Source organism: Ranitomeya imitator, chromosome 6 (assembly GCF_032444005.1).
Source record: "Ranitomeya imitator isolate aRanImi1 chromosome 6, aRanImi1.pri, whole genome shotgun sequence".
In the NCBI taxonomy this organism is placed as follows: domain Eukaryota; kingdom Metazoa; phylum Chordata; class Amphibia; order Anura; family Dendrobatidae; genus Ranitomeya; species Ranitomeya imitator.
The window spans coordinates 191,943,085-191,970,997 of record NC_091287.1 but is presented as its reverse complement, the minus strand read 5'-3'; the positions used below and the strand labels follow the sequence as shown (position 1 = coordinate 191,970,997).

Genomic DNA, 27,913 nt, shown 5'->3' with positions numbered 1-27,913 from the left:
GGAAAAAGCCTTCACTATATTTAATGGAACAAATTGGAAACATAGGGCTCCATATTCTTTATTAGGTATGTAAGCAATCAAACAACTGCGGTACTTTCTCTTTTGCCTATAAATTAGAAGACAAATGAAGCAGAAATAAGCAAGCTTTAGCTTTTAACCATTTTATTCAAAAATGAATGCTTCATAAATGTCAGTATGCACCTGTTTTAAATTCGCTACTTACTAAAATTTAACAAAAAAGAAAACTGTACAAAATTAGTTTGTCCATGGGCATTTCCCTTCTAAACTATCGTCTTGGTCCTCCTCTTCCTCTACCACGGCCTCTTCCTCGGCCACGCCCTCTCCCTCTGCCACGGCCAGCAACTGTTTTCAGAAGGAATTAAAAAAAAAGTTAAAAATTAAACATTGGTCAAAGCATGAAAATATTCATTTTAGTATTAAGCTTCATATCAACACCTTATGCTTTTTGGCAACAGAAATAAACAAAAAAAAAAAAAAGAAAAAGAAAAAAGGAGCCATAGTTTCCCAATGTCCCCATGACAAAAAAAAAAAAAAGTCATAGCAATTGGATAGTTTTACATCACAAAATAATTTATAGCATTGACGGTCAGTGTCCATATTTGCATCAAGTTTCTATAAATCCCATCCACTTTACTGGAACTGTAAGATGCTGCATTTTTGGAAACTCACAAACTGAACTGAAAATTTAGATGCCACTAAAACCTCCTACACAGACGTTCGCAAATGTGCTACTCTAGGCAGTTACCGTCACACCACTTTCTGCTATACCTATTGTTTTCTCTATTGGGGCACCATTGTTTTTGGCAGGGCTGTGGAGTCGGAGTCGTGGAGTTAGTTTTGGTTGGAGTCGGAAGAAATGCACCGACTCCAGCTTTAAAAAAAAGTATTAATATTTCATAATTGAACTTTCATATGAATTTTATAAATGTTACTCAAATATATATGTTCTATCAAACTATGAACAACAGTGATAAGCAGTTCTGCTGGAGATAGAGATTTCTTACTTCTTGTGTGTCACTGTTCTCCACTGCCCTTATCTAATCTTATACTTGGTTAACCTCATGCTGCCCCAACCCCCCTACTTTTTACAATGTATGAAACTTAAAGTGAAAATGTGTTGCAAATTCTTAGTAGTAAAGCTCCTCCTCTAGACTAGATGTTTAGTGTGCGGCTGTCTTCCAAGCATCTCACAGCTGCTACTCCGGAGAGGAAGACTGTAAGTAGTATTATCCCTTCAACAAACTTTGCATCAGTTAACTGTGAGTACATGAGGAATAACAGTATTACTGATCACTATATCAGTTGTACAACCTGCCAATTTTGTACAATTGTTTTTAGGAAAAACAATATTCATGTGGATTGTGAATGCAGAATTAAAAACCTGAGAGTGTCAAAGAAACGTCACATTAAAATCAGCTGTATTTGAACATTTCACCATCGCTCAAGATAGAAAACATTGTCTGTCAGTGTACGACAAATGATCCAGACGAAAACAAATGCTGTGAAGCCAAGATCAGTGCATATTCAAGCAAAGATAAAAATGCTCCTACCAGAGCTTCTAATCTAAAGAGACATTTACAGCGCTTTCATCCAGAAGTACTGAAAGCAGTGGATGAGAAAGACTGCATCCAAACCAATGAACCAGTGCCCAGCTCTTCCAGCCAATCAAAGGAGCAGAGAACTTTGCAGCCATTAGTTGCAAGATATTTTGTCAGTGACAAAGTTACTGTGACAATGACAGTAGATACGTTTACAAGCTCTATGATCTGTTTTTTTTAAAGGATAGTGTGCCTATTTTATTATTTACACGACCAGCTTTTATGTGTCTGAATGGGGAAATGGCCCGCAAGCTTGGTGTTTCTCTGGAGAGAGAGAGTATTAGAAAATTAGTTATCGAAGAAGCTTTTAAACAAAAGGAAGAACTTAAAAAAAACTCTCAAGGGACGCTTTCTGTTTCTTAAAATGGATGCCTGCACATGTCACAGAGTGAACTATTTTGCCATCAATGTCCGATTTGTTTGTGTTAAAATGAAATAGTTACCAAGAGATTGGCAGTAAAAGACACCAAAGCTCATCACACCAGCGAGTTTCTCCAGGTCTTGGTGGAAAAGCATTAAGCTACTTACTGGTAGCGGCATTTTTCGGAGGCCCATGACAGCACTACGAGAGAGGGGATCCGCCCTTAAGGAACAGGAAACCTACAGATACAAAAGGGCGGCACCTCTCCCATGCATCAGTTGTATTTCAGAGCCTGAGAGGACTACCGCGGTTAGTGGTACACAAACATACATTATATACATTATATACATTTGGAAACCAAAAAATAATCTACTATATTGTAACCAGACACCATATGTGAGATTTACATACTACACTATTTACATATCAGGAAGTGCTACCCCCACGTGAATAGGGAGGGAACTAAGGGTGCTGTCATGGGCCTCCGAAAAATGCCGCTACCAGTAAGTAGCTTAATGCTTTATTCGGACTCCCATGACAGCACTACGAGAGATTTACAGAGATGTAAGCTACCTTAGGGAGGGACTATAGTCTGTAGCACCCTTAACCCAAAGGAGAGATCAGAGGAGGACCCCAAATCCAACCGATAGTGTTTAAAGAAAGTGGAAGGAGATGACCAAGTGGCCGCCTTACATATTTGCTCCACTGACACTCCAGATCTCTCTGCCCAGGATGACTCCATGGCCCGGGTGGAATGTGCCTTTAGATTCTGCGGAGCTGGCCCCCCACCTGCTGTGTAAGCTAGAGATATAGTTTCCCTAATCCATTTGGCTAGTGAATATTTTGACACTCTAAATCCTTTCCTTGGACCTTGGAACGAAAGAAACAGTGCTCCATCTTTCTTCCAATTATCAGTAGCTGAGATATACTGAAGGAGAGATCTCCTAACGTCTAACGTATGAAGCTCCTGCTCTTTAGGATTAGAGGGATTAGGAATAAAGGATGGCAAAACTATCTCCTGTGATCTATGGAAACGTGACGCTACCTTCGGCAGATATGCCGGGTCTGGTCTAAGGACTACTCTGTCTGATAAGATTTCTGTGTATGGAGGAGCTCTGGAAAGCGCCTGGATATCCCCTATCCTGCGAGCTGAGGTTATGGCAATCAGGAAGGCGGTCTTAAGTGTCAACATTTTGATTGAGGCCTCTTGCAGAGGTTCAAAGGGGGGTTTTGTTAGAGAGGACAGAACTAAATTTAAATCCCATGGAACTGTCCTATCCTTATATACCGGTCTAGATCTACTAACTGCCTTCATAAACCTCGCTATCCAATAATTGTTTGCTATATTGCATGAAAACAGGGCACCCAGAGCTGAGACCTGTACTCTAAGGGTACTAGTAGAGAGTTTTAACTCGAAACCCCTTTGTAGGAACTCTAAGATTTGTTGTATTGGTATCCCGTCTTGGATGTCAAATCTTGAACAAGACAAGAACTTCCTCCAAGTTCTAGAGTAGATTTTTGTAGTTACTTGCTTTCTACTCTTTAGGAGTGTCTCGACTAAATTTGGAGAGAAGCCTTTCCCCACTAATAGTGACCGTTCAAACTCCACGCCGTTAAATGGAGTGCTGCCACTTGTGGATGGGAGATCGGTCCCTGAGAAAGCAGGTTCGGGATCTCTGGTAGTACCCAGGGAACCGATACAGACATTGTCTTGAGCCAGGCAAACCAGGTTCTTCTGGGCCAAAAGGGGGCGATAAGGATGACTTTCGCTCGATCCTCCCTGATTTTCCTCACCACTAGAGGTATCAGGTTCAGTGGTGGGAAAGCATAGGCCAGTGGAAAATCCCATTTTATCAGAAACGCGTCCACCGCCAAGGGATTTTCCCTGGGATTTAGCGAGCAAAAAAGTTTTACTTTTCTGTTGTTTCTGGTGGCGAACAGGTCTACCACTGGTTGACCCCATCTGCAGACGATCAGATTGAAAATGTCTTCGTTGAGAGACCACTCTCCTTGCTTTAACATGTTTCGGCTGAGGAAATCTGCTGCCACATTTTCCTTTCCTTTGATGTGGAGAGCCGTCAAAGATAGAAAATTGAGCTCTGCCATCTGGAACAATCGATCCGTGATTTGCATCAATGTCTCGGAACGAGTTCCCCCTTGCCGGTTTATGTAAGCGACTGCAACTCTGTTGTCCGACAGAATTCTGACGTGCTGGCCCTGCAGATATATGAGGAATTTTTTAACAGCCAATTCAACCGCCAACAACTCCTTCTGGTTGGATGAGAATGTTGTGAAGGGTTCCCATTGTCCCTGGACCACCATGTCCCCCATGTAGGCTTCCCACCCTGAAGAGCTGGCATCCGTGGTTATCACCCGGGACACATTTACTATCCAGGGGACCCCTGCTGATAAATTCTTTTTATCTGACCACCACCTAAGGGAATCTAGCGTGGTTGGCTCTAACGTTTTTTTCCCATTTAACACGCCTCCCAAGGCTCTGTCATGGAACAAGACTTCTCTTTGTAGGGATCTGGTGTGGAACTGAGCCCACTTAACTGCTGGAATGCAAGATGTGAGTGACCCAAGTAGGGACATTGCTTGCCTAAGTGTCATGGAAGGTGTATTAATTGCATTTAACACATAAATTTGAATTAGATCTATTTTTTCTATGGGGAGGAGACACTGTTGTGTCACTGAATCCAACATTAGACCCAGGAACTTTTGAATATTTAGGGGCTGTAACTTAGATTTTTCGAAGTTTATGATCCAACCCAGGTGTTCTAGCTTGGCTTTAGTAACCTCCCATTGTGACAGACAGTGATCTATCGAGTTCCCTACAATGAGGAAATCATCCAAGTAAGGAATTATAAGGACGTTTGATTCTCTTAAGTGTGCCATGACTTCAGCGATTATTTTAGTGAACACTCTAGGAGCAGAAGTTATCCCGAAGGGGAGTGCCCTGAGCTGAAAATGTTGAATCCTACCCCCCATTAGTACTGCTACCCTTAGGTATTGTTGGAAATCAGCGTGAATGGGTACATGATAGTAGGCATCTTTCAAATCCACTACTACCATAAAACAATTGTTGAAAAGCATTTTTATTGTTGAATTGATGGACTCCATTTTGAAGGTATGTTTCACCAAAAACTTATTGAGACCCTTAAGGTTTATAATGGTCCTATAAGACATATCCGGCTTTTGAATTAGGAAAAGGGGAGAGTAGAACCCTTTCCCTGCCTGAGAATACGGCACTTCAATCAAAACATTTTTGGAGCAAAGAGTCCTCACTTCCTCTTCTAAGGCAAATTGTTCAGTGGGAGATGAGCGCCAGGGTGTTAACTGGAATTTGTCCTGTGGGGTATGGACAAACTCAAGTCTGAGACCATGGGAAACAGTGTCTTTTATCCAAACACTGTTTGTGATTTTTGACCACTCTGCTGAGAAATGCGACAGTCTCCCTCCCACCGGGATTGCCAGTCATTGGTCTTGTTTTTTGTTTTCCGTCGGGTTACGGCGAAACATGAGACCTGTGCCTCTTTTTCGCTTATCATCCCATCTGGAACGATCCCTACCCGGTGAGAAGGTCCGCCTTCCTCCCCGATTGAACCTTCTTTTGTTGAAGGGACGACGATATGGATTGAAAAGGTTAGGAAATTTTTTCTTATCATCTCCTGCCTTCTCCAGGAGTTCGTCCAGGGTAGGTCCGAATAGATACTCGCCCTTACAAGGGATAGCGCAGAGTTTTGTTTTTGCCTGCATATCCCCCGGCCAGCATTTCAACCATAGGGCTCTTCTCGCAGCATTAGAAAGACCTGCTGCCCTAGCCGCCAATTTAACAGAGTCTATTGAGGCATCCGATAAAAAAGCTGCCCCCTCCTGGATTACTGGTAACGCTGCAAGTATGGAATCTCTAGAGGCCCCCTGTTTTAATTGGGTTTCTAACTGGTCCAGCCAGACCATTATTGACCTTGCCGTGCAGGTTGACGCCACCGCAGGTTTTAAGGAGCCGGCTGCCATCTCCCAGGTTCCTTTTAGGAAGGTATCCACTTTCCTATCCAGGGGGTCTTTAAGCGTACCCATATCCTCAAACGGGAGAGAGGATCGCTTTGCCACCTTGGCAATTGCCGCGTCCAGCTTTGGGGCCTTTTCCCAATTACCCACTGCTGATTCATCAAAGGGATACCGACGCTTCTGCGCAGGTGGTAAGGAGCCTTTCCTTTCCGGTTTTCTCCACTCCCTGTTGATAAGTTCCTGTATCTTTTCATTCAGGGGAAAGACTCTGCGCTTCCTCTGTTCTAGGCCGCTGAACATCATTTGTTCCTTAGATAGCGGAGGCTTGGGTTCTGTTATACCCATTGTGCCTCTGACCGCTTTTATTAATTTGTCTATCCTCTCTATGGGTAAACAAAACCGGGCAGCGTCTTCCCCCGACGAGGAAGATGATGCTGCTGAATCATCCGATTCTTCACTCTTGTCTTTATCCACAGATGAATCAGATGCCCACTGAGTTCTCTGCTTAGAGCCTGACTGTGAAAGATCCTTAATGGATTGCTTGACCTCCCTTCTAACCATTTCCTTCAGACTGGTCACCATAGAAGAGGATTCTTCTGCCACCTACAGGGATAAGTAAGGTAGACTAGAGTGTAAGATCTACATGCTATATCCCCTCCCTCTTTCCAGGACCTCACCGTCTGCTGGATACAGGGGTCACATAGTTTTTTAGGGTGTGAGTCAGGCAAGGGGACCCCGCAGATGGCACACTCCCTATGCTTCGCCTTACTGACGCTTTTCTTTCCCTGCATAAAACATATGAGGGGAAACTAGTCACTAAGTGAACTTTCTCGAAGATCACTTACCAGAGGCTGCCCACACCCATAGAGATACCGAAGCACGAGGGGGATCTTTTTTGGCTGATGCTCCAGACCCCTGTCTGGAGGAGCTTCTGCGGCCAGATCCATCGCTCCTTTTCTCACGTTCCTTCTCCATAAGCTTCTGGGGTTCTTCATCCAGCAGCAGAGGCTGCTGATCCTGATCAGACTCCATCTGAAGCAGTTTGGAGACCAGGAGCAAGGAACGCGCACCTGGAGCCGATATATAGCCCCTCCTTCGGCCAGCGTAATTGCACCGCGCTTGCAGTTGCTCCCCTTCCCCCCATGCAGCTGCAGGGGATCAGCCGACACCTGAGGGTGATGAGCGCACATTTTCCGGTGGGCGCCGCCATCTTGGAGCTCCTGCGCATGCGCAGAAGCTCCGTGACCCGGAAGTCACAGCTGGCTCCGCCTTCCGACGTCACCCCCGGCCCACAGCGCTTCCTGTTAGCGCTGTGAACAACGTGGGACGCCGAGACTTGCCACGAGACTCCGGGTGGCGCCCCCTCAATGTCGCCGACCCCTCAGAGCCTCCCCTAAGCCGCTCAAGGGAGGGAAACAATATACTCACCAAGCGCCGGCTTCGGAGATCGGACACCCCCTGGCGACCGCTCCACGCTGATGAGACACTGCCGTGCAGCCCCCCAGAGCCACCGTGTCTCCTTCAGGTACCCCGCACCGGCCGAGGTAGGAGACCCTCTCGCTACCTAATTCGGCCCGGCCGGCCTGGAATCCTAGTATCTTCCGTAGGATCCAGTCCCTTCAGGAACAGGAAACCAACTGATGCATGGGAGAGGTGCCGCCCTTTTGTATCTGTAGGTTTCCTGTTCCTTAAGGGCGGATCCCCTCTCTCGTAGTGCTGTCATGGGAGTCCGAATAAAGGTTCTGCAAGACTATGAACTTAAAAAAGAGCAAGTTCTTTCTGTCGTAACTGACAATGCTTCAAATATGATAAGTACTATTAAGCTAATGAATGAGAGTAATGATGGTGACCAGCAGCTAGAAGAACATTATGGGTCCACAGACATGTTTGAAATAGAGGAACACAGTATTGTAACTGAGGAGCAAACTGAAGTTGCTTCAGATGAACAGCAACATGATAGTTTAGATGATCTTGTTGAAACTGTGTCAATACGTTCTTTCATTCATCACATGCGCTGTGTTATGCATACTCTACAGCTGGCTATAAGAGACAGTCTGCAATAAGGACATGCTGCTGCCCTGATTGGGAAGGAGAGAAAATTGGCTACTGTTGCCAGAACCCCTAAAGTTGACTCAATTTTGAAGAGACGTGCTGGAAAAGGGGCAATTATTGATCAAGCCACACGATGGGGCAGTACTTACTTAATGATTCAGCGCTTGGTTGAACTGAAAACCTTTCTTATAGACATGGCTAACCCTCAACTGACGCTAAATGAAAGTCCGTGGAATCAGGTAACTGAAGCTGGAAAAATTGCTAGAGCACCCATTTACAGTGACTAAAAAATTACAAGAAGAGGACTTAACTCCAGGTATTTTCTTAAAGGAGTGGAAGAACCTGATGTTTCGCCAGTCCCAAAGAGGAGGGTTAATTGCAAGTGGCATTGCTACATCAATGAAACGGAGCGAGGAGCTACTATTACAAAATAACATTCTTTTGGCAGCTGTTTATGTAGACCCAATGCATCGGATTCTTCTAGATGATCAACAGCTAACTAAAGGAAAAGAAGCTCTGTTTGAAATAGCAGTAAGGATGAAAGGGTTGCAGAACAGTCAGGAGGAACAAGAAGAATTTGGTCGTCCTGCCACATCTTCACCCTCATCAACTGATGAAGAATTTAATTTCAAAAAATATTTGGATCACAAGGACCGTGCAAAGCGTTCCCGCATAGAAGAGTCATCCCAATCAAAGAACACAGCCAGTACATTTCAGCAGAATTTTTCATGTGCACTAAAAGAAATTGAGAAATTTGACCGTTCATCAAAAATAACAGTGCAACAAGCGATTCCTCTGTATCCTGACATTGTCAGATATTGCCCGAGTGGTTACTGCTTTGCCACCAGCCCAATTTAGTGTAGAGAGGTTGTTTTCTGCTCTCAAAATAATTAGATCAGATTTGAGGGCATCCATGAAGGAGGATCTGACAGAGGCAATACTTTTTCTGAGGACAAATTTATAGATTTCTTATTAACTGCATAGCAGTGTTTATTGCATATTTACTTACAAGAGTTTATAAAAGTTTATAAAAGTTATTTGCTATACTCTAATTGTATTCTAATAAATATAGTTTTTGCTCTAAGTGGTCTGATTACTTATATGGTGGTGAGAAACTGAATAAGCACGATGTTAATATTTGACAACAGTAAATTTATTGTTACGAATTGGCCATTTATGAAGGAGTCGGAGCCTGATAAAATCCAGGAGTCGGAGTCGCAACTGTGGCTTACCGACTCCACAGCCCTGGTTTTTGGTCCTTTTACAAAAAGTGACCGTGTGCTGTATTACTACATAATTTTTATACCCTTAAATCAGTTAACCAACATTTCCTACATGTCTATTTTACACATTTTGAAAATCTTTTTTTTCCTAGGAAGTTAAGGGTTTAAAAAAGTTGACCAGCGATTTATTAACAATATTTTTTGGGGGACCTCACCACATTTGAAGTGACTTTGATGGGTCTACATGACACCATTCTAAAAACTTCACCCATCAAGCCACATTCAGTAAGTCTATTAACCCTTCAGGTGCTTCACAAGAATTATGGGAATGTGACAGGAAAAGATATAAACATTTATCTTTCACAAAAATTTCTCTTTAGACCCAATTTATTTGTTTCTTTTATTTACACAAGGTAAGCAGAGAAAATGGCCCAACAAGATGTATTGTGCCATTTCTCCTGAGCATGCAAATACCTCATATGTGGGGGGAAACACTGTTTGGGCAAACGGCGGCGCTTGGATGGGAAAGAGCGCCATCTGACATTTTGAATGTAAAATTTGCAGAAATTAGTGGACGCCATATCACATTTGAAGAGCCCCGATGTGCCTAAACAGTGTAAACCCCAAACAAGTGACACCATTTTGGGAACTTATCTAAATGTATTGAGAGCACCTTAAATCCCTCAGGTGCTTCACAAAAGGTTATAACGTTGAGCCGTGGAGAAAAAAAAAAAATCCCCCACCAAAATATGTCACAATTTCTGCTGAATGTAGAAATACCCAATATGTGGCTGGATAGCATTTGCTTAGCCACACAGTGAGTGAATATTTTCCTAGAATAGTTTGCGAACTGCATATGCAGCCAATGTGATAGAAAAGCAGAATCCCCTCAAGTGACCCCATTTTGGAAATTAGTTGTAGTGCCCACTACATCATTTCTGGAGACACATACCCATAAATTAATCAGGCTCTCATCGCTACAGAAATGCTAGACACGTGGAAGGTAAACGTGGTTTAGACACACTGAGGAACACATCATAAAAAGTAGCCTCACCAAAACCTTGTCAAATGCACTAGCAGGATGCAGCAGACCCCCCACTGATAAAGGCGAGAGATAGGGAGAATGTAGACACTTGGGGCAATGTATACGCCATACTCATCACCTTTCCATCCGTGTAAGTGCTACCTCTTTCACCATTTACACGTGGTCAAAATTGTTGATACCCCTCGTTTAATGACAGAAAAACCCACAATGGTCACAGAAATAACTTTAATCTGACAAAAGTAATAAATTAAAAATCTATGAAGATGAACAAATGAAAGTCAGACATTGCTTCTCAACCAGAATTAAAAAGAAAAAAAGAAAACTGATGAAATAGGCCTGGACAGAAATGATGGTACCCCTGAAAGTAATGTAACAAAAGGACATGTTAAATCAAGATGTGTCCACTAACTAGCATCACAGGTGTCTACAATCTTGGAATCAGTGAGTGGGCCTTTATATAGGACTACAGATCCTGTGTTTGGCGACATGGTGTGTATCACACTCAACATGGACCAGAGGAAGAGAAGGAAAGTAGTCTCAGGAGATTAGAAAGAAAATTATAGACAAACATATTAAAGGTAAAAGTTATGACCATCTCCAAGCAGCTTGATGTTTCTGTAACCACAGTTGCACATATTTTTCAGAAATTTAAGATCCATGGGACTGTAGCCAACCTCCCTGGATGTGGCCACCGGAGGAAAATTGATGACAAATCAAAGACTGGTAATACAAATGATTACAAAAAAGCCCAGAAAAACTTCTAAATAGATTATAAGTGAATTTCAAGCTCAAGGAACATCAGTGTCAGATCCCACCATCCATCATTGTCTGAGCCAAAGAGGACTTCATGGGAGACGACCAAGGAGGACACTATTGTTGAAAAAAAAAAAAAAAATCCTAAAAAAGCCAGACTGAAATTTGCCAAACTTCATGTTGACAAGCCACAAAGCTTCTGGAAGAATTTCATAAGGACAGATGAGACAGAAGTAGGAATTAGTCCTATCGGTAATAGTATTTCCAGGAGTCCATCATGACAGCACCACCAGGAGGTTGTCCTTCATATCCTTGACAGGGACAGGAACGCAGAAGTTTACTCACATGGTCCGTGGGCAGCTCTAAGACCGGCGTCACACTAGCGAGTTTTACGGACGTATGAGAGGTACAGAAAATACGGATTGCACACGGTACAAAGATTCTCTATGGCACGGCTCCTATCTGCCGTATTTTACTGATCCGTATTATACGGTCTTCTACGGCCGTAGAAAATCGCAGCATGCTGCGTTTGTCACCGTATTGCGCAAAAAAAAAAACCCGCCAATGAAAGTCTATGGGGGCGAGAAAAATACGGATTACACACGGACCATGCGTGTGACTTACGAGAAATACGCCAAAGAGAAACAAAGGACCAGCGCTCCATCCGGGTGTAATATTCCAAACAGCAAACTTTATTGAGCCATGTTACAGCTGTAACATGGCTCAATAAAGTTTGCTGTTTGGAATATTACACCCGGATGGAGCGCTGGTCCTTTGTTTCTCTTTGGACTATGTGGATATTCCAGGAAGGTTCCCTGGATGTGGACCTGGCGCCCCAATAAGTGAGTGCTGTCAGTCTTCCTTTTCTTCTTTGCGAGAAATACGCAGCGGTGTTCTAGAGAAAAGCCAGCAATTCAGTGCGGTGTACAGTAAAATCACACTGACCGGTTAGAATAGAATAGGTAGAATAAATGTCCTGCTGGATGTCCTCAAATGAACTCGAGCCTGGGAACTTTTCAGAATATTTTCCGAGGCTCGAGTTCATATGAGGACATCCAGCAGAGGGTGCATCACCGCAACTCAAGGTAACTACAGGTCATTCCCCTGCATTCCATTCATTCACAGAATTTTACAGCCAGGAGCACAGCTACATAAGCAGAGCTCCTGGGTGTAAAATGATTTAACCCCTTCAGATGGATTTACATCGTGGGACGTGACAGAACGACGGAAGGTATGGGATATTGTTGATTTTTTATTTTTCCTTTTTTACAGAACGAGGGTCTTCAGGTGGATTAAGAGTATAATAAAATATTAAAACACCCTGTGTCTTTATTTCATTAAAATACTTTGTAATAATGTGTCTGTTTTATTAACCATTTCGTACTATTGGATTAATAATGGATAGGTGTCATAATTGACAACTCTCCATTATTAATCTGGCTTAATGTCACCTTACAATAGCAAGGTGACATTAACCCTTCATTACCCCATACCCCACCACTACAACAGGAGTGGGAAGAGAGTGGCCAAGTGCCAGAATAGGCGCATCTTCCAGATGTGCCTTTTCTGGGGTGGCTGGGGGCAGGCGTTTTTAGCCAGGGGGGCCAATAACCATGGACCCTTTCTAGGCTATCAATATCTGCCCTCAGTCACTGGCTTTACCACTCTGGCGGAGAAAATGGCGCGGGAGCCAACGCCAATTTTTTCTGTGATTTAACCCTTTAATAGCTAGAGCGCCCAAATGCTGCACACACTGGAATATGCAAAAAAAAAAAAAAAAAAAAAAAAAGGGGGGGATATGAGATGGTGTACTGTATGTAAACCATGTCTTATATCATGTCGGGTTTGAGAAGAAGATAGGAAAAGCCGGCAATTGAATTACGGCTTTTCTGCTATCTAGCTCTTTATGAAATATATCTATATATATATAATTGTCTAAGGGTTTTTCCGTCTGTCTTTCTGTCTTGTCTGTCCTGGAAATCCCGCGTCTGATTGGTCGAGGCCGCCCGGCCTCGACCAATCAGCAACGGGCACAGCGACGATGATGTCATAAAGGACGTAGAAATCCCACGTTTCTGATTCAGCGACGGGCACAGTATCGACGTAGATGTCATAATGGTTGCCATGGCGACGATGATGTCATAAAGGTTGCCTCGACCAATCAGCGACGGGCACAGTCTGCTGCGAATTCTGGAATCATCATTGTCCATATACTACGGGGATATGCATATTCTAGAATACCCGATGCGTTAGAATCGGGCCACAATCTAGTATATATATAAATAAATAAGATCGAGAGATATAGAGAGAGATATAGAGAGGAGATCTATATATATATAATTGTCTAAGGGTTTTTCCGTCTGTCTGTCTGTCCAGGAAATCCTGCGTCTCTGTCATAAAGGTTGCCTCGACTAATCAGCGACGGGCACAGTCTGCTGCGAATTCTGGAATCATCATTGTCCATATACTACGGGGATATGCATATTCTAGAATACCCGATGCGTTAGAATCGGGCCACAATCTAGTATATATATAAATAAATAAGATCGAGAGATATAGAGAGAGATATAGAGAGGAGATCTATATATATATAATTGTCTAAGGGTTTTTCCGTCTGTCTGTCTGTCCAGGAAATCCTGCGTCTCTGTCATAAAGGTTGCCTCGACTAATCAGCGACGGGCACAGTCTGCCGTGAATTCTGGAATCATCATTGTCCATATACTACGGGGACATGCATATTCTAGAATACCCGATGCGTTAGAATCGGGCCACAATCTAGTACAGTATATATCTATCTCTATATCTCTCTATGTTTTAACGAACATTAGAGCCCATGGATCCATTGTATGTCGGTTTTGCAAGCCTGCGAGAAAAACTCGCAGTACGGATGCCATACGGATTACATACGGAGGATGACATGCGCAAAATACGCTGCCACACCCTACCTACGGATCACCATTTTGGGAACATTTCTGCGTATTACGGCCGTAAAAAAACGGACCGTATTTTCATACGCTGAGTGTGACGCCGGCCTAAGGACTGGACGTCTAGCACCCTCCATCTTACTAAGTCAGGTGTGCTGTCAGCTGTCCGTCATTAAGTAGTCAGTCTTACCCGACTTCAAGACATCAGATTCGTCCTCCTTCCGAGCTCAGCTGCTGGCATCTATGGTGATTGCAGGTCCCCAGCTGTACTGCGCATATGTCATCTGGAACGCACGCTGACCAGCCTGGGATCATCTGATCTTGGCGTCATCATGTCCCAGACTCTCCTGTTCCACCGACGTGTCTAGGCCGACCCGGAAACCGCCGGCGCCGCAGACCCCGGGAATTTGGCCACGCCCCCCAGAAGTAGTCACCGGCGCCCTCTGACGCGAAGCGCCGGACCGGAAGTTCAGGGAGATGCCGCCAGCTGCATGTGGAGCTCAGGTGAACAGCGCCGGACACCGCTGCCTCAGAGCCCCTTTGTGAAGGGATGAGGCAGCTCTACCTTATCGCGTGATGAACCTCAGTCGGTATCGTGCGATCTGAGGAGTCCTTCCAACGAGACTCCCGCGGCCCAGAACCCCCTCCAGGAGGGGAAGACCACCCTTGGGAGCACCTGCTCTACCGAACCCGATATCCAGCATCAGATAAAATCCATTATCTTCTGATCCTGTGTCTGTTCCTGATAGGGACAGGAAAAACACTGAAGGGTGGAGGTGGGGAGGGGCTATTTAACCTCTTATGTGTTCCTGTCCCTATCAAGGATATGAAGGACATCCTCCTGGTGGTGCTGTCAGGAGGGACGTCCTGGATATTGGAACTTTTTGGCAAGGCACATCAGCTCTATGTTCACAGATGGAAAAATGTAGCACATCAAGAAAAGAACACTGTCCCTACTGTGAAACATGGGAGGCTTTGTTCTGGGGCTGCTTTGCTGCATCTGGCACAGGTTGCTTAGAATCTATGCAGGGTACAATGAAATCTCAAAACCATCAAGGGATTCTAGAGAGAAATGTGCTGCCTAGTGTCAAAGCTTGATCTCAGTCGCAGGTCATCGGTCTTGCAACAGGATAATGACCCAAAACACACACAACTGAAAACCCACAAGAATGGCTAAGAGGAAACCATTGGACTATTCTAAAGTGGCCTTCTATGAGCCCTGACCTAAATTCTATTGAGCATGATTGGAAAGAGCTACAAAATGCCATCTAGAAAAGGCAACCTTCAAACAAGAGACAACTGGAGCAGTTTGCTCTGAGGAGTGGGCCAAAATACCTGTCGAGAGGTGCAGAAGTCTCATTGACAGCTACAGGAATCGTTTGATTTCAGTGATTACATAGTTATTAAGGTTGAAAGAAGACTTAGGCTACTTTCACACTAGCGTTAACTGCAATCCGTCACAATGCGTCGTTTTGCAGAAAAAACGCATCCTGCAAAAGTGCTTGCAGGATGTGTTTTTTCCCCATAGACTTGTATTGACGATGCATTGCGACGCATTGCCACAGACGGATGCGTCGTGCTTTGGCGGACCGTCGGGAGCAAAAAACGCTACATGTAACGGTTTTTGTTCCTGATGGACCGCTTTTTCCGACTGCGCATGCGCGGCCGGAACTCCGCCCCCACCTCCCAATGGGGCAGCGGATGCGCCGGATAAATGCATCCGCTGCCTCCGTTGTGCAGTGCGTTAAACGCTAGCGTTGGAATCTCTGCCCGACGCATTGCGACGGGGAGATTCCGACGCTAGTGTGAAAGTAGCCTAAGTCCATCTAGTTCAACCCATAGCCTAACCCAACATGCCCTAACATGTTGCCTCAAAAGGTTGTGCAACAAAATTATTAAGTTAACGGTACCATCATTTCTGTCCAGGTCCATATCATGAGTTTTTTTTCCCTTTTAATTCTGTGGAAGCATGGTTGAAAAGCAATGTCTGATTTTAATTGTTAATTTTTCTAGATTTTTTTTATTATTATTTATTACTACTTTTGTCAGATTCAAGTTATTTCTGTGACCGTTGTGGGTGTTTATGTCATTAAATGAGGGGTACCAACAATTTTGACCACGTGTATATAATATTAGCCATAGGATTTGTCAGGGAGCATTTATATCCCATTGTACATAATGGTGCATGTGCACTCCTGTCACTTCTAATACCTTGTTGGCTATCCCTGCTTGGCTAGCAGTCACCTTGATTATAGTAACTTACTGTACAATTTTAATTGTGCTTAATAAAAAAAAAATTATATTGAAAATCTATACTGCTGCTCCTTGTTGTTCACACAGTAATAGCGATCAGGCAACTTTATTCTTGCGGTCAATATGATCACAGTGACACCACATTTATGTGTTTACTAGATTGTGGCCCGATTCTAACGCATCGGGTATTCTAGAATATGCATGTCCCCGTAGTATATGGACAATGATGATTCCAGAATTCGCGGCAGATTGTGCCCGTCGCTGATTGGTCGAGGCAACCTTTATGACATCATCGTCGCCATGGCAACCATTATGACATCTACGTCGATACTGTGCCCGTCGCTGAATCAGAAACGTGGGATTTCTACGTCCTTTATGACATCATCGTCGCTGTGCCCGTCGCTGATTGGTCGAGGCCTGGCGGCCTCGACCAGAGACGCGGGGTTTCTACTTCGATACTGTGCCCGTCGCTGACAGGGACGTGGGATTTCCCGGACAGACAGAGAGACAGACTGAAAAACCCTTAGACAATTATATATATAGATGTTTTGCACACAAATCTTTTTTTCTAAACACTTTCCATTGCCATACTTTGATCATTGTAACTGTCAATGGAATTCTAGAGACAAGATTACAGTTTTATTGATACCATTTGCTTTTTTTTTTTTATCATCAACATTCCCTGCTGTGATGGCAGGTCTAATAACTGATGCTTATGTATTTCAAGGTATTAGATCTGTCAGTCACACAGGCAGGTTGTATGTCAAGTCCTGTTCAAGGCAGGATCTCTCAGGCCACCATACCTTGGTGATCCTGCTGAAATTATCTGACCTGGGAGGGTGGTCAACATAGAGACCATCAGCATGATTGATGCAATTGTGTTGTGCGAATTGTAGGAAAGAGGGATCTCCCTTCCTTCAAAAGCAGATAGATACTGCCGTTGCTATTAACAGCGGCATCAGAGAGGTTAAACACCCGTGATTGGTTCTAGAAGTGATAGCTGGCATTACTGCATGTTGTAAGCTATGATATATAGCTGACATGCCAATTTTGCCACAGATGTCATGAAGGGGCTTACAAGTAATAACCCAATTACGACCCTGGATGTATAGGTATGTCCAAGCTAGCCTCTCCCTTTTCACCGCAAGCTCCAGTGATGAGCTCACAACTTTTTTGGCACACGTCAGCTGATTTCATCAGCTGACACGTACCCCCAAGCAGCACATGAAAAGACATACAACATGAAGATAAAAAGACCAAAAGCCCAGTAAACAAAAAGCAACAAAACCCCTTAAAGCAGTGTTTCTCAACTCCAGTCCTCAAGACCACACAAAATGTCATGTTTTCAGGATTTCCTTAGTATTGCATAGGCGATGGAATTAATGCTTGAGCAGGTGATGAAATCATCACCTGTGCAATACTAAGGAAATCCTGAAAACATGACCTGTTGTGGGATCTTGAGGACTGGAGTTGAGAAACACTGCCTTAAAGGGAGTCAGTCACCCCAAAATTTGCCTATAAGCTAAGGCCACCAGCATCAGGGGCTTTTCTACAGCATTCTGTAATGCTGTAGATAAGCCCCAGATGTAACCTGAAAGATAAGAAAAACAAGTTATATTATACTCACCCAGGGGCGGTGCCAGTTCGGGTCTGATGGGCGTCGGGATCCGGGTCTTCCCATCTTCATACGATGACGTCCTCTTCTTTTCTTCCTCCCGCGGCTCCTGCACAGGCGTACTGAATTGCCCTGTTGAGGGCAGAGCAAAGTACTGCAGTGTGCAGGCATCGGGGCTCTGACCTTTCCCACTGCCTGCACACGGCAGTACTTTGCTCTGCCCTCAACAGGGCAGATAAAGTACGCCTGCGCATGAGCTGCGGCATGAAGCAAAGAAGAGGACGTCATCGCATGAGGCGCTGGACCGGACTGCGACACCCATCAGACTGGACCGCAGTGGGACCGCCCCTGGGTGAGTATAATCTAACCTCTTTTTCTCATCTTTCAGGTTACATCGGGGGCTTATCTACAGCATTACAGAATGCTGTAGATAAGCCCCTGATGCCGGTGGGCTTAGCTCACCTTCCATTTTGGGGGTGACAGGTTCCCTTTAATAAAAGCAGGTATGCGCTTTCTGCAGCGGTCGTTAAATAGAACCTGTCAGCAGGATTGTGTACAGTAATCTACAGTCAGTGTCAGGTTGGTGCCGTTATACTGACTAAAATGATACCTTGGTTGATGAAATAGTCTTGTGATCGTTTCATTTTTATTTTCAGTGTTGTGTTAAGGTACCTTCACACTAAACAACTTCACAACGATATCGCTAGAGATCCGTGACGTTGCAGCGTCCTGGCTAGCGATATTGTTGTGTTTGACACGCAGCAGCGATCAGGATCCTGCTGTGCCATCGTTGGTCGCTGCAGAAAGTCCAGCACTTTATTTCGTCGCTGGATCTCCCGCAGACATCGCTGAATCGGCGTGTGTGACGCCGATTCAGCGATGTCTTCACTGGTAACCAGGGTAAACATCGGGTTACTAAGCGCAGGGCCGCGCTTAGTAACCCGATGTTTACCCTGGTTACCAGCGTAAAAGAAAAAAAAACAAACACTACATACTTACCTTCTGCTGTCTGTCCCCGGCGCTCTGCTTCTCTGCACTCCTCCTGCATCCTGTGTCAGCGTCGGCCAGCCGGAAAGCACAGCGGTGACGTCACCGCTCTGCTTTCCGGCCCCTGTGCTCACAGTCAGTGCAGGAAGCAGAGCGCCAGGGACAGACAGCAGAAGGTAAGTATGTAGTGTTTTGTTTTTTTTTACTTTTACGATGGTAACCATGGTAAACATCGGGTTACTAAGCGCAGCCCTGCGCTTAGTAACCCAATGTTTACCCTGGTTACCGGCATCGTTGGTCGCTGGAGAGCTGTCTGTGTGACAGCTCTCCAGCGACCAAACAGCGACGCTGCAGCGATCGACATCGTTGTCGGTATCGCTGCAGCGTCGCTTAGTGAGAAGTACCTTTAATGAGATTCTTGTGCCGTAATGTGGGACTGGTGTATGTGGTGCTCTGATTAGATATTCATAATGCAGCCTGCTGACAGGTCACTGATCCCTCACCGACCTGCCCCCTAGCTTGCATAATACCTAATATACTGAAGAGAAAAAAAAAAGTGTGGCAATAATACCTAATCAGAGCACCACATGCAGACCTCCCCCACCAGACCTGTCCTTGGGCACGAGAATCTCATTAACTACAAGATGAAGATCAAGATTAACCCCTTTACCCCCAAGGGTGGTTTGCACGGTAATGACCGGGTCAATTTTTACAATTCTGACCACTATCCCTTTATGAGGTTATAACTCTGGAACGCTTCAACGGATCCCAGTGAATCTGACATTGTTTTCTCGTGACATATTGTACTTCATGACAATGGTAAAAATTCTTTGATAGTACCTGCGTTTATTTGTGAAAAAAAAAAACGGAAATTTGGCGAAAATTATGAAAATTTCGCAATTTTCCAACTTTGAATTTTTATGCAATTAAATCACAGAGATATGTCACACAAAATACTTAATAAGTAACATTTCCCACATGTCTACTTTACATCAGCGCAATTTTGGAACCAAATTTTTTTTTTGTTAGGGAGTTATAAGGGTTAAAAGTTGACCAGCAATTTCTCATTTCTGCAACACCATTTTTTTTTTAGGGACCACATTTCATTTGAAGTCATTTTGAGGGGTTTATATGATAGAAAATACCCAAGTGTGACACCATTCTAAAAACTGCACCCCTCAAGGTGCTCAAAACCACATTCAAGAAGTTTATTAACCCTTCTGGTGCTTCACAGGAATTTTTTGAATGTTTAAATAAAAATGAACATTTAACTTTTTTTCACAAAAAAATTAATTCAGCTCCAATTTGTTTTATTTTACCAAGGGTAACAGGAGAAAATGGACCCCAAACGTTGTTGTACAATTTGTCCTGAGTACAACCGATACCCCATATGTGGGGGTAAACCACTGTTTGGGCGCATGGCACAGCTGGGAAGCGAAGGAGCGCCATTTGACTTTTCAATGCAAAATTGACTGGAATTGAGATGGGACGCCATGTTTCGTTTGGAGAGCCCCTGATGTGCCTAAACATTGAAACCCCCCACAAGTGACACCATTTTGGAAAGTAGACCCCCTAAGGAACTTATCTAGAGGTGTGGTGAGCACTTTGACCCACCCAGTGCTTCACATAAGTTTATAATGCAGAACCGTAAAAATAAAAAATCATATTTTTTCACAAAAATTATCTTTTCGCCCACAATTTTTTATTTTTCCAAGGGTAAGAGAAGAAATTGGACCCCAAAAGTTGTTGTACAATTTGTCCCGAGTACGCTGATACCCCATATGTGGGGGTAAACCACTGTTTGGGCGGATGGGAGAGCTCGGAAGGGAAGGAGCGCCGTTTGACTTTTCAATGCAAAATTGACAGGAATTGAGATGAGACGCCATGTTGCGTTTGCAGAGCCCCTAATGTACCTAAACAGTAGAAACCCCCCACAAGTGACACCATTTTGGAAAGTAGACCCCCTAAGGAACTTATCTAGATGTGTGGTGAGCGCTTTGACCCACCAAGGGCTTCACAGAAGTTTATAATGGAGAGCCGTAAAAATAAAACAAAAATTTTTTCCCACAAAAATTTTTTAGCCCCCAGTTTTGTATTTTCCCGAGGGTAAGAGGAGAAATTCGACTCCAAAAGTTGTTGTCCAATTTGTCCTGAGTACGCTGATACCCCATATGTTGGGGGGAACCACCGTTTGGGCGCATGGGAGGGCTCGGAAGGGAAGGAGTGCCATTTGGAATGCAGACTTAGATGGAATGGTCTGCAGGCGTCACATTGCGTTTGCAGAACCCCTAATGTACCTAAACAGTAGAAACTCCCCACAAGTGACCCCATATTGGAAACTAGACCCCCCAGGGAACTTATCTAGATATGTTGTGAGAACTTTGAACCCCCAAGTGTTTCACTACAGTTTATAACGCAGAGCAGTAAAAATAAAAAATCTTTTTTTCCCCACAAAAATTATTTTTTAGCCCCCAGTTTTGTATTTTCCCAAGGGTAACAAGAGAAATTGGACCCCAACAGTTGTTGTCCTATTTGTCCTGAGTACGCTGATACCCCATATGTTGGGGTAAACCCCTGTTTGGGCACACGGGCGAGCTCGGAAGGGAAGAAGCACTGTTTTACTTTTTCAACGCAGAATTGGCTGGAATTGAGATCGAACGCCATGTCGCTTTTGGAGAGCCCCTGATGTGCCTAAACAGTGGAAACCCCCCAATTATAACTGAAATCCTAATCCAAACACACCCCTAACCCTAATCCCAACAGTAACCCTAACCACACCTCTAACCCAGACACACCCCTAACCCTAATCCCAACCCTATTCCCAACTGTAAATGTAATCTAAACCCTAACTGTAACTTTAGCCCCAACCCAAACTGTAGCCCTAACCCTAGCCCTAATGGGAAAATGGAAATAAATACATTTTTTTAATTTTTCCCTAACTAAGGGGGTGATGAAGGGGGGTTTGATTTACTTTTATAGCGGGTTTTTTAGCGGATTTTTATGATTGGCAGCCGTCACACACTGAAAGACGCTTTTTATTGCAAAAAATATTTTTTGCGTTACCACATTTTGAGAGCTATAATTTTTCCATATTTTGGTCCACAGAGTCATGTGAGGTCTTGTTTTTTGCGGGACGAGTTGACGTTTTTATTGGTAACATTTTCGGGCACGTGATATTTTTTGATCGCTTTTTATTCCGATTTTTGTGAGACAGAATGACCAAAAACCAGCTATTCAGTTAATGTGCCGGGGGCGGTCCGTGACCGCTCCTGGCATATAGTGCCGGATGTCAGCTGCGATAGGCAGCTGACACCCGGCCGCGATCCCCCCGTGAGCGCCACCGATCGCGCTGGACGTACTATCCCGTCCGTGGTCATGGGGGCCCACCCCACCTCGACGGGATAGTACGTCCCATGTCAGAAAGGGGTTAAAGAACAACCATAAAGGTACCGTCACACATAACGATATCGTTAACGATATCGTTGCTTTTTGTGACGTAGCAACGATATTGTTAAGGAAATCGTTATGTGTGACAGCGACCAACGATCAGGCCCCTGCTAGATCGTTGGTCGCTGAGGAAAGTCTAGAACTTTATTTCGTCGCTGGACTTCCCGCTGACATCGCTGGATCGGCGTGTGTGACACCGATCCAGCGATGTCTTCACTGGTAACCAGGGTAAACATCGGGTTACTAAGCGCAGGGCCGCGCTTAGTAACCCGATGTTTACCCTGGTTACCAGCGTAAACGTTAAAAAAACAAACAGTACATACTTACCTTCAGCTGTCTGTCCCCGGCGCTGTGCTTCTCTGCACTCCTCCTGCATCCTGTGTCAGCGCCAGCCAGCCGGAAAGCAGAGTGGTGACGTCACCGCTCTGCTTTCTGGCTGACCGGCGCTGACAGTGCAGAGGAAAGCACAGCGCCGGAGGACAGACAGCTGAAGGTAAGTATGTAGTGTTTGTTTTTTTAACGTTTACGCTGGTAACCAGGGTAAACATCGGGTTACTAAGCGCGGCCCTGCGCTTAGTAACCCGATGTTTACCCTGGTTACCGGGGACCTCGGGGTCGCTGGAGAGCTGTCTGTGTGACAGCTCTCCAGCGACGCTGCAGCGATCGACATCGTTGTCGGTATCGTTGCCGGTATCGTTGCAGCGTCGCATAATGTGACGGTACCTTAAGACGAATTTCATCAGCCAAGGTATCATTTTAATCAGTATAACGGCGCCAACCTGACAGTGTCTGTAGGTTACTGAGCACAATCCTGCTGACAGGTTCCTTTTAATGGGCTTTATTCTTGCAAGACAGCAAACTGTTATAAGGGCATAAAATTTTAGTGTAAACTTTTTTCTTAAATTTGACAAATGCAAATCCTATTGGCCTTAGTGTCCCTTTATGAGGTAATAACTCGGGAACGCTTCAATGGATCCTAGCGGTTCTGAAACTGTTTTTTCGTGACATATTGAGCTTCATGTAAGTGGTAAATTTAGGTCGATAATTTTTGCGCTTATTTGTGGGAAAGAAAAAAAAGGAAATTTGGCAAAAATTTGGCAATTTTCAAATTGTGAATTTTTATTCTGTTAAACCAGAGAGTTATGTGGCCCAAAATAGCTAACAACATTTCCAACATGTCTACTTTACATCAGCACAATTTTGGAAACATTTTTTTTCCTAGGAAGTTATAAGGGTTAAAATTTGACCAGCAATTTCTCATTACTACAAACAAAATTTACAAAACCATTTTTTTTTAGGGACCACTTCACATTTGAAGTCAGTTTGAGGGGTCTATATGGCTGAAAATACCCAAAAGTGACACCATCCTAAAAACTGCACCCCTCAAGGTGCTCAAAACCACGTTCAAGAACTTTATTAACCCTTCAGGTGTTTTACAGCAGCAGAAGCAACAAGGAAGGAAAAAAATGAACATTTAACTTTTTAGTCACAAAAATGAACTTTTATCAACAATTTTTTTTTATTTTCCCAAGGGTAAAAGGAGAAACTGGAGCCAGAAAATTATTGTACAATTTGTCCTGAGTACGCCGATACCCCATATGTGGGGGGAAATCAATATTTGGGCGCACGACAGTGCTCGAAAGGGAAGGAGCGTCATTTGACTTTTTGAATTAAAAATTGGCTCCAATCGTTAGCGGACACCATGTCGCGTTTGGAGAGCCCCTGTGTGCCTAAAGGTTGGAGCTCCCCAAAAGTGACCCCATTTTGGAAACTAGACCCCCCAAGGAACTTATCTAGATGCATATTTAGCACTTTCAACCCCCAGGTGCTTCACAAAATGATCCGTAAAAATTAAAAAGTACTTTTTATTTCACAAAAAAAAAAAATTTGGCCTCAATTTTTTCGTTTTCAAATGGGTAACAGGATAAAATGGATCCTAAAATGTGTTGTGCAATTTCTCCTGAGTACACTGATACCTTACATGTGGGGGTAAACCACTGTTTGGGCACACGGCAAGACTCGGAAGGGAAGGAGCGCCATTTGACTTTTTGAATGAAAAATTAGCTCCAATCATTAGCTGACACCATGTCGTGGTTGGAGAGCCCCTGCGTGCCTAAACATTGGAGCTCCCCCACATGTGACCCCATTTTGGAAACTAGACTCCCCACGGAAACTTATCTAGATGCATAGTGAGCACATTGAACCCCCAAGTGCTTCACAGAAGTTTATAACGCAGAGCCATGAAAATAAAAAATCATTTTTCTTTCCTCAAAAATAATTTTTTAGCCCGCAAATTTTTTATTTTCACAAGTGTAACAGGAGAAATTGGACCCCAAAATTTGTTGTCCAGTTTGTCCTGAGTACGCAGATACCCCATATGTGAGGGTAAACCATTGTTTGGGCACATGGCAGAGCTCGGAAGGGAAGTAGTGATGTTTTGAAATGAAGACTTTGATGGAATGGTCTGTGGACGTCATGTTATGTTTGGAGAGCCCCTGATGTGCCTAAACAGTAGAAACCCCCCACAACTGACCGCATTTTGGAAACTAGACTCCCCAAGCAACTTCTCTAGATGTGTGGTGAGCACTTTGAACCCCCAAGTGCTTCACAGAAGTTTATAACGCAGAGCCGTGAAAATAAAAAATAATTTTTTCCCCACAAAAATAATTTTTTAGCCCCCATTTTTATTTTTCCAAGGGAAACAGGAGAAATTAGACCCCCAAAGTTGTTGTACAATTTTTCATGAGTACGCTTATGCTCCATATGTTTGGGTAAACCACTGTTTGGGAGCACGTCGGGGCTTGGAAGGGAGGGAGCACCATTTGCATTTTGAATGCAAGATTGGCTGGAATCAATGGTGGCGCCATGTCGCAATTGGAGACCCCTGATGTGCCTAAACAGTGGAAACCCCTCAATTCTAAAGGTACCGTCACACTAAGCGACGCTGCAGCGATACCGACAACGATGTCGATCGCTGCAGCATCGCTGTTTGGTCGCTGGAGAGCTGTCACACAGACAGCTCTCCAGCGACCAACAATGCCGAAGTCCCCGGGTAACCAGGGTAAACATCGGGTTACTAAGCGCAGGGCCGCGCTTAGTAACACGATGTTTACCCTGGTTACCGTTGTAAATGTAAAAAAAAAAAAACACTACATACTTACATTCCCGGTGTCTGGTCACGTCCCTCGCCTTCAGCTTCCCGCACAGACTGAGCGCCGACCGTAAAGTACAGCGGTGACGTCACCGCTGCACAGCGTGCTTTACGGCCGGCCGGCGCTCACAGTCAGTGCGGGAAGCTGAAGGCGAGGGACGTGACCAGACACCGGGAATGTAAGTATGTACTGTTTGTTTTTTTACATTTACAACTGTAACCAGGGTAAACATCGGGTTACTAAGCGCGGCCCTGCGCTTAGTAACCCGATATTTACCCTGGTTACCAGTGAAGACATCGCTGGATCGGCGTCACACAGCGGGAGATCCAGCGACAAAATAAAGTGCTGAACTTTCCCCAGTGACCAACGATCTCCCAGCAGGGGCCTGATCGTTGGTCGCTGTCACACATAACGATTTTGTTAACGATATCGTTGCTACGTCACAAAATCGTTCAGTGTGACGGTACCTTAACTCCAACACACCCCTAACCCTAATCCCAACTCTAACCATAGCCGTAATCACAACCCAAACACACCCCTAACCCTAATCCAAACCCTAACCCCAACACGCCCCTAACCCTAATCTTAAGCCTAATTCCAACCCTAAGGCTATGTGCCCACGTTGCAGATTCGTGTGCGGATTTATCCGCACCGTTTTTGAAAAGTCCGCAAGTAAAACGCACTGTGTTTTACAGCGGATTTCCAGTGTTATTTGCGCAGTGTATTTTCCGCACCATGGGCACAGCGGATTTGGTTTTCATGGTACTGTAAAGGTGATGGAAAACTGCCACAAATCCGCAGCGGCCAATCCGCACCGTGTGCACATAGGCTAATTCTAACCTACCTATGGGGGAGATAAGAAGGGGGCTTTACTATTTTTTTTTATATTTTGATCACTGTTCTGTCACAAAGATCAAAATGTGCCTGGAATGAATCTGCGGCGCCCATTGCTGAAGATGGACGGACACCGAGACCTGGTAAGCATGGGGGGGGGGTGGGATCGAACAGAAGCGGAGGACAGGACGAAGGGGAGGAAAGACAGCGGCGGCAGATCGCAGTCTCCAGCCATGGCCGATGATATTGCAGCATCGGCCATGGCTGGATTGCAATATTTCACCAAGTTTCGTAGGTGAAATATTACAAATTGCGCTGATTGGCTGTTTGACTTTCAACAGCCAATCAGAGCGATCGTAGCCATGTAGGGGCAAAGCCACCCCCTGGGCTGAAGTACCACTTCCCCTGTCCCTGCAGGTCGGGTGAAATTTTAGTTAACCCTTTCATCCGATCTGCAGGAACACGATCCTACCATGACGCCACATAGGCGTTACAGGTCGGATTAGCACCATCTCATGACCCCTACGTGGCGTCGCAGGTCAGGAAGGGGGTTAATTTACCTCTGAAAGTACATATTACAAAACAGGAAAGAAAAAAAAAACAACCAATAGCACTGGGAGATGTAGACATCCCAGAGTTACTGCCACAAAAGCGTCCCTTCACGGGCGGCATGAAAAACCAACAGGCTACATCCTCATTAAACTCTACAATCCTCCTGAAAATTAGATGGCCGCGTGCACAGTAGAACACAAAGGATATAGGGACGAGACGATTACATAATCAATTACTATGAAATTTATGGGGGAAAAAACAAAAACTTACCAGCTTCTCTCTTTTTAGATTTAACTTTTGGTTCAACATCCACAAGTAAGGTGTCGAGCGGTAAGCTGTCCGGCAGAATGAAGTAGCGGATGTTGTTCCCTCGAATACTCAGCGTCTCCAACTGAACGGGCTCTCTGTTCTTCACAGTCATTTTGACGGCTTTCAGATGTGTATTCATACTCACATCAACACCTAGGACAGAGCACAGCCATTATAGGGACCCTCAGCCTGCAGATGTGGAGTTCAAGGGTCTGCTCAGCAAACAAAAGGACATGTTCGTCCCTGGACCAGTACTGAGCTCAGCAGTCCCTGGCCGGCCACTCGGGGGAGCCGCCGCCTACCTGTGATGGTGCCGTGCACCTGGGTGCCGTTCTTCAGCTCCACAGTCACCGTCTCATGACTGAGTTTCATCAGAAACCTGAAAGGCACAAAAAGCTCCTGAGCGCAGAGAAGCCGACGGGAGGCCAAGACGCCGCCATTGTTCCCGCCACCCGCAATCCCGCGCCATCCTCCGCCCTCACACTATTACCTGACTAACTTCATGGCTGGCCGCCCTGTGTGCGCTGCGCTCTGCCTCAGGGAGAAGAAAGCGGGACGGTCACGGCAAATCTATGGCCAAGAACCCGAAGAGGAGAACGACACACGAACGGCAAACCGGAAACCGGCAGCAACCCGGATGTGAGGTAGTGGGCGGAGTCTGCTGGATGAGCGGCATGCGCAGGCCGCGAGTATTGAATTCGCATTCGGAATGTGTTGTGGGCGTGTCAGGGGAGTGGCAGTCTTTGTGAGCTGCAGTGCTGATTGGTTCATCAGGG

At 44.8% G+C, this 27,913-nt stretch overlaps 1 protein-coding gene across 1 annotated transcript; it reads right to left on the bottom strand.

The window, feature by feature from the left end:
• Positions 1 to 145: 145 nt before the first annotated feature.
• Positions 146 to 27,780, bottom strand: SNRPD1 (small nuclear ribonucleoprotein D1 polypeptide). Its single transcript, XM_069730397.1, has 4 exons — positions 27,628 to 27,780; positions 27,440 to 27,516; positions 27,099 to 27,290; positions 146 to 363 (listed from the first exon to the last, which is right to left on the bottom strand). Exons 1-4 carry the CDS (start codon positions 27,639 to 27,641, stop codon positions 287 to 289), a joined length of 360 nt encoding a protein of 119 aa, XP_069586498.1. The 5' UTR covers positions 27,642 to 27,780; the 3' UTR covers positions 146 to 286.
• Between the last annotated feature and the right edge of the window lie 133 nt (positions 27,781 to 27,913).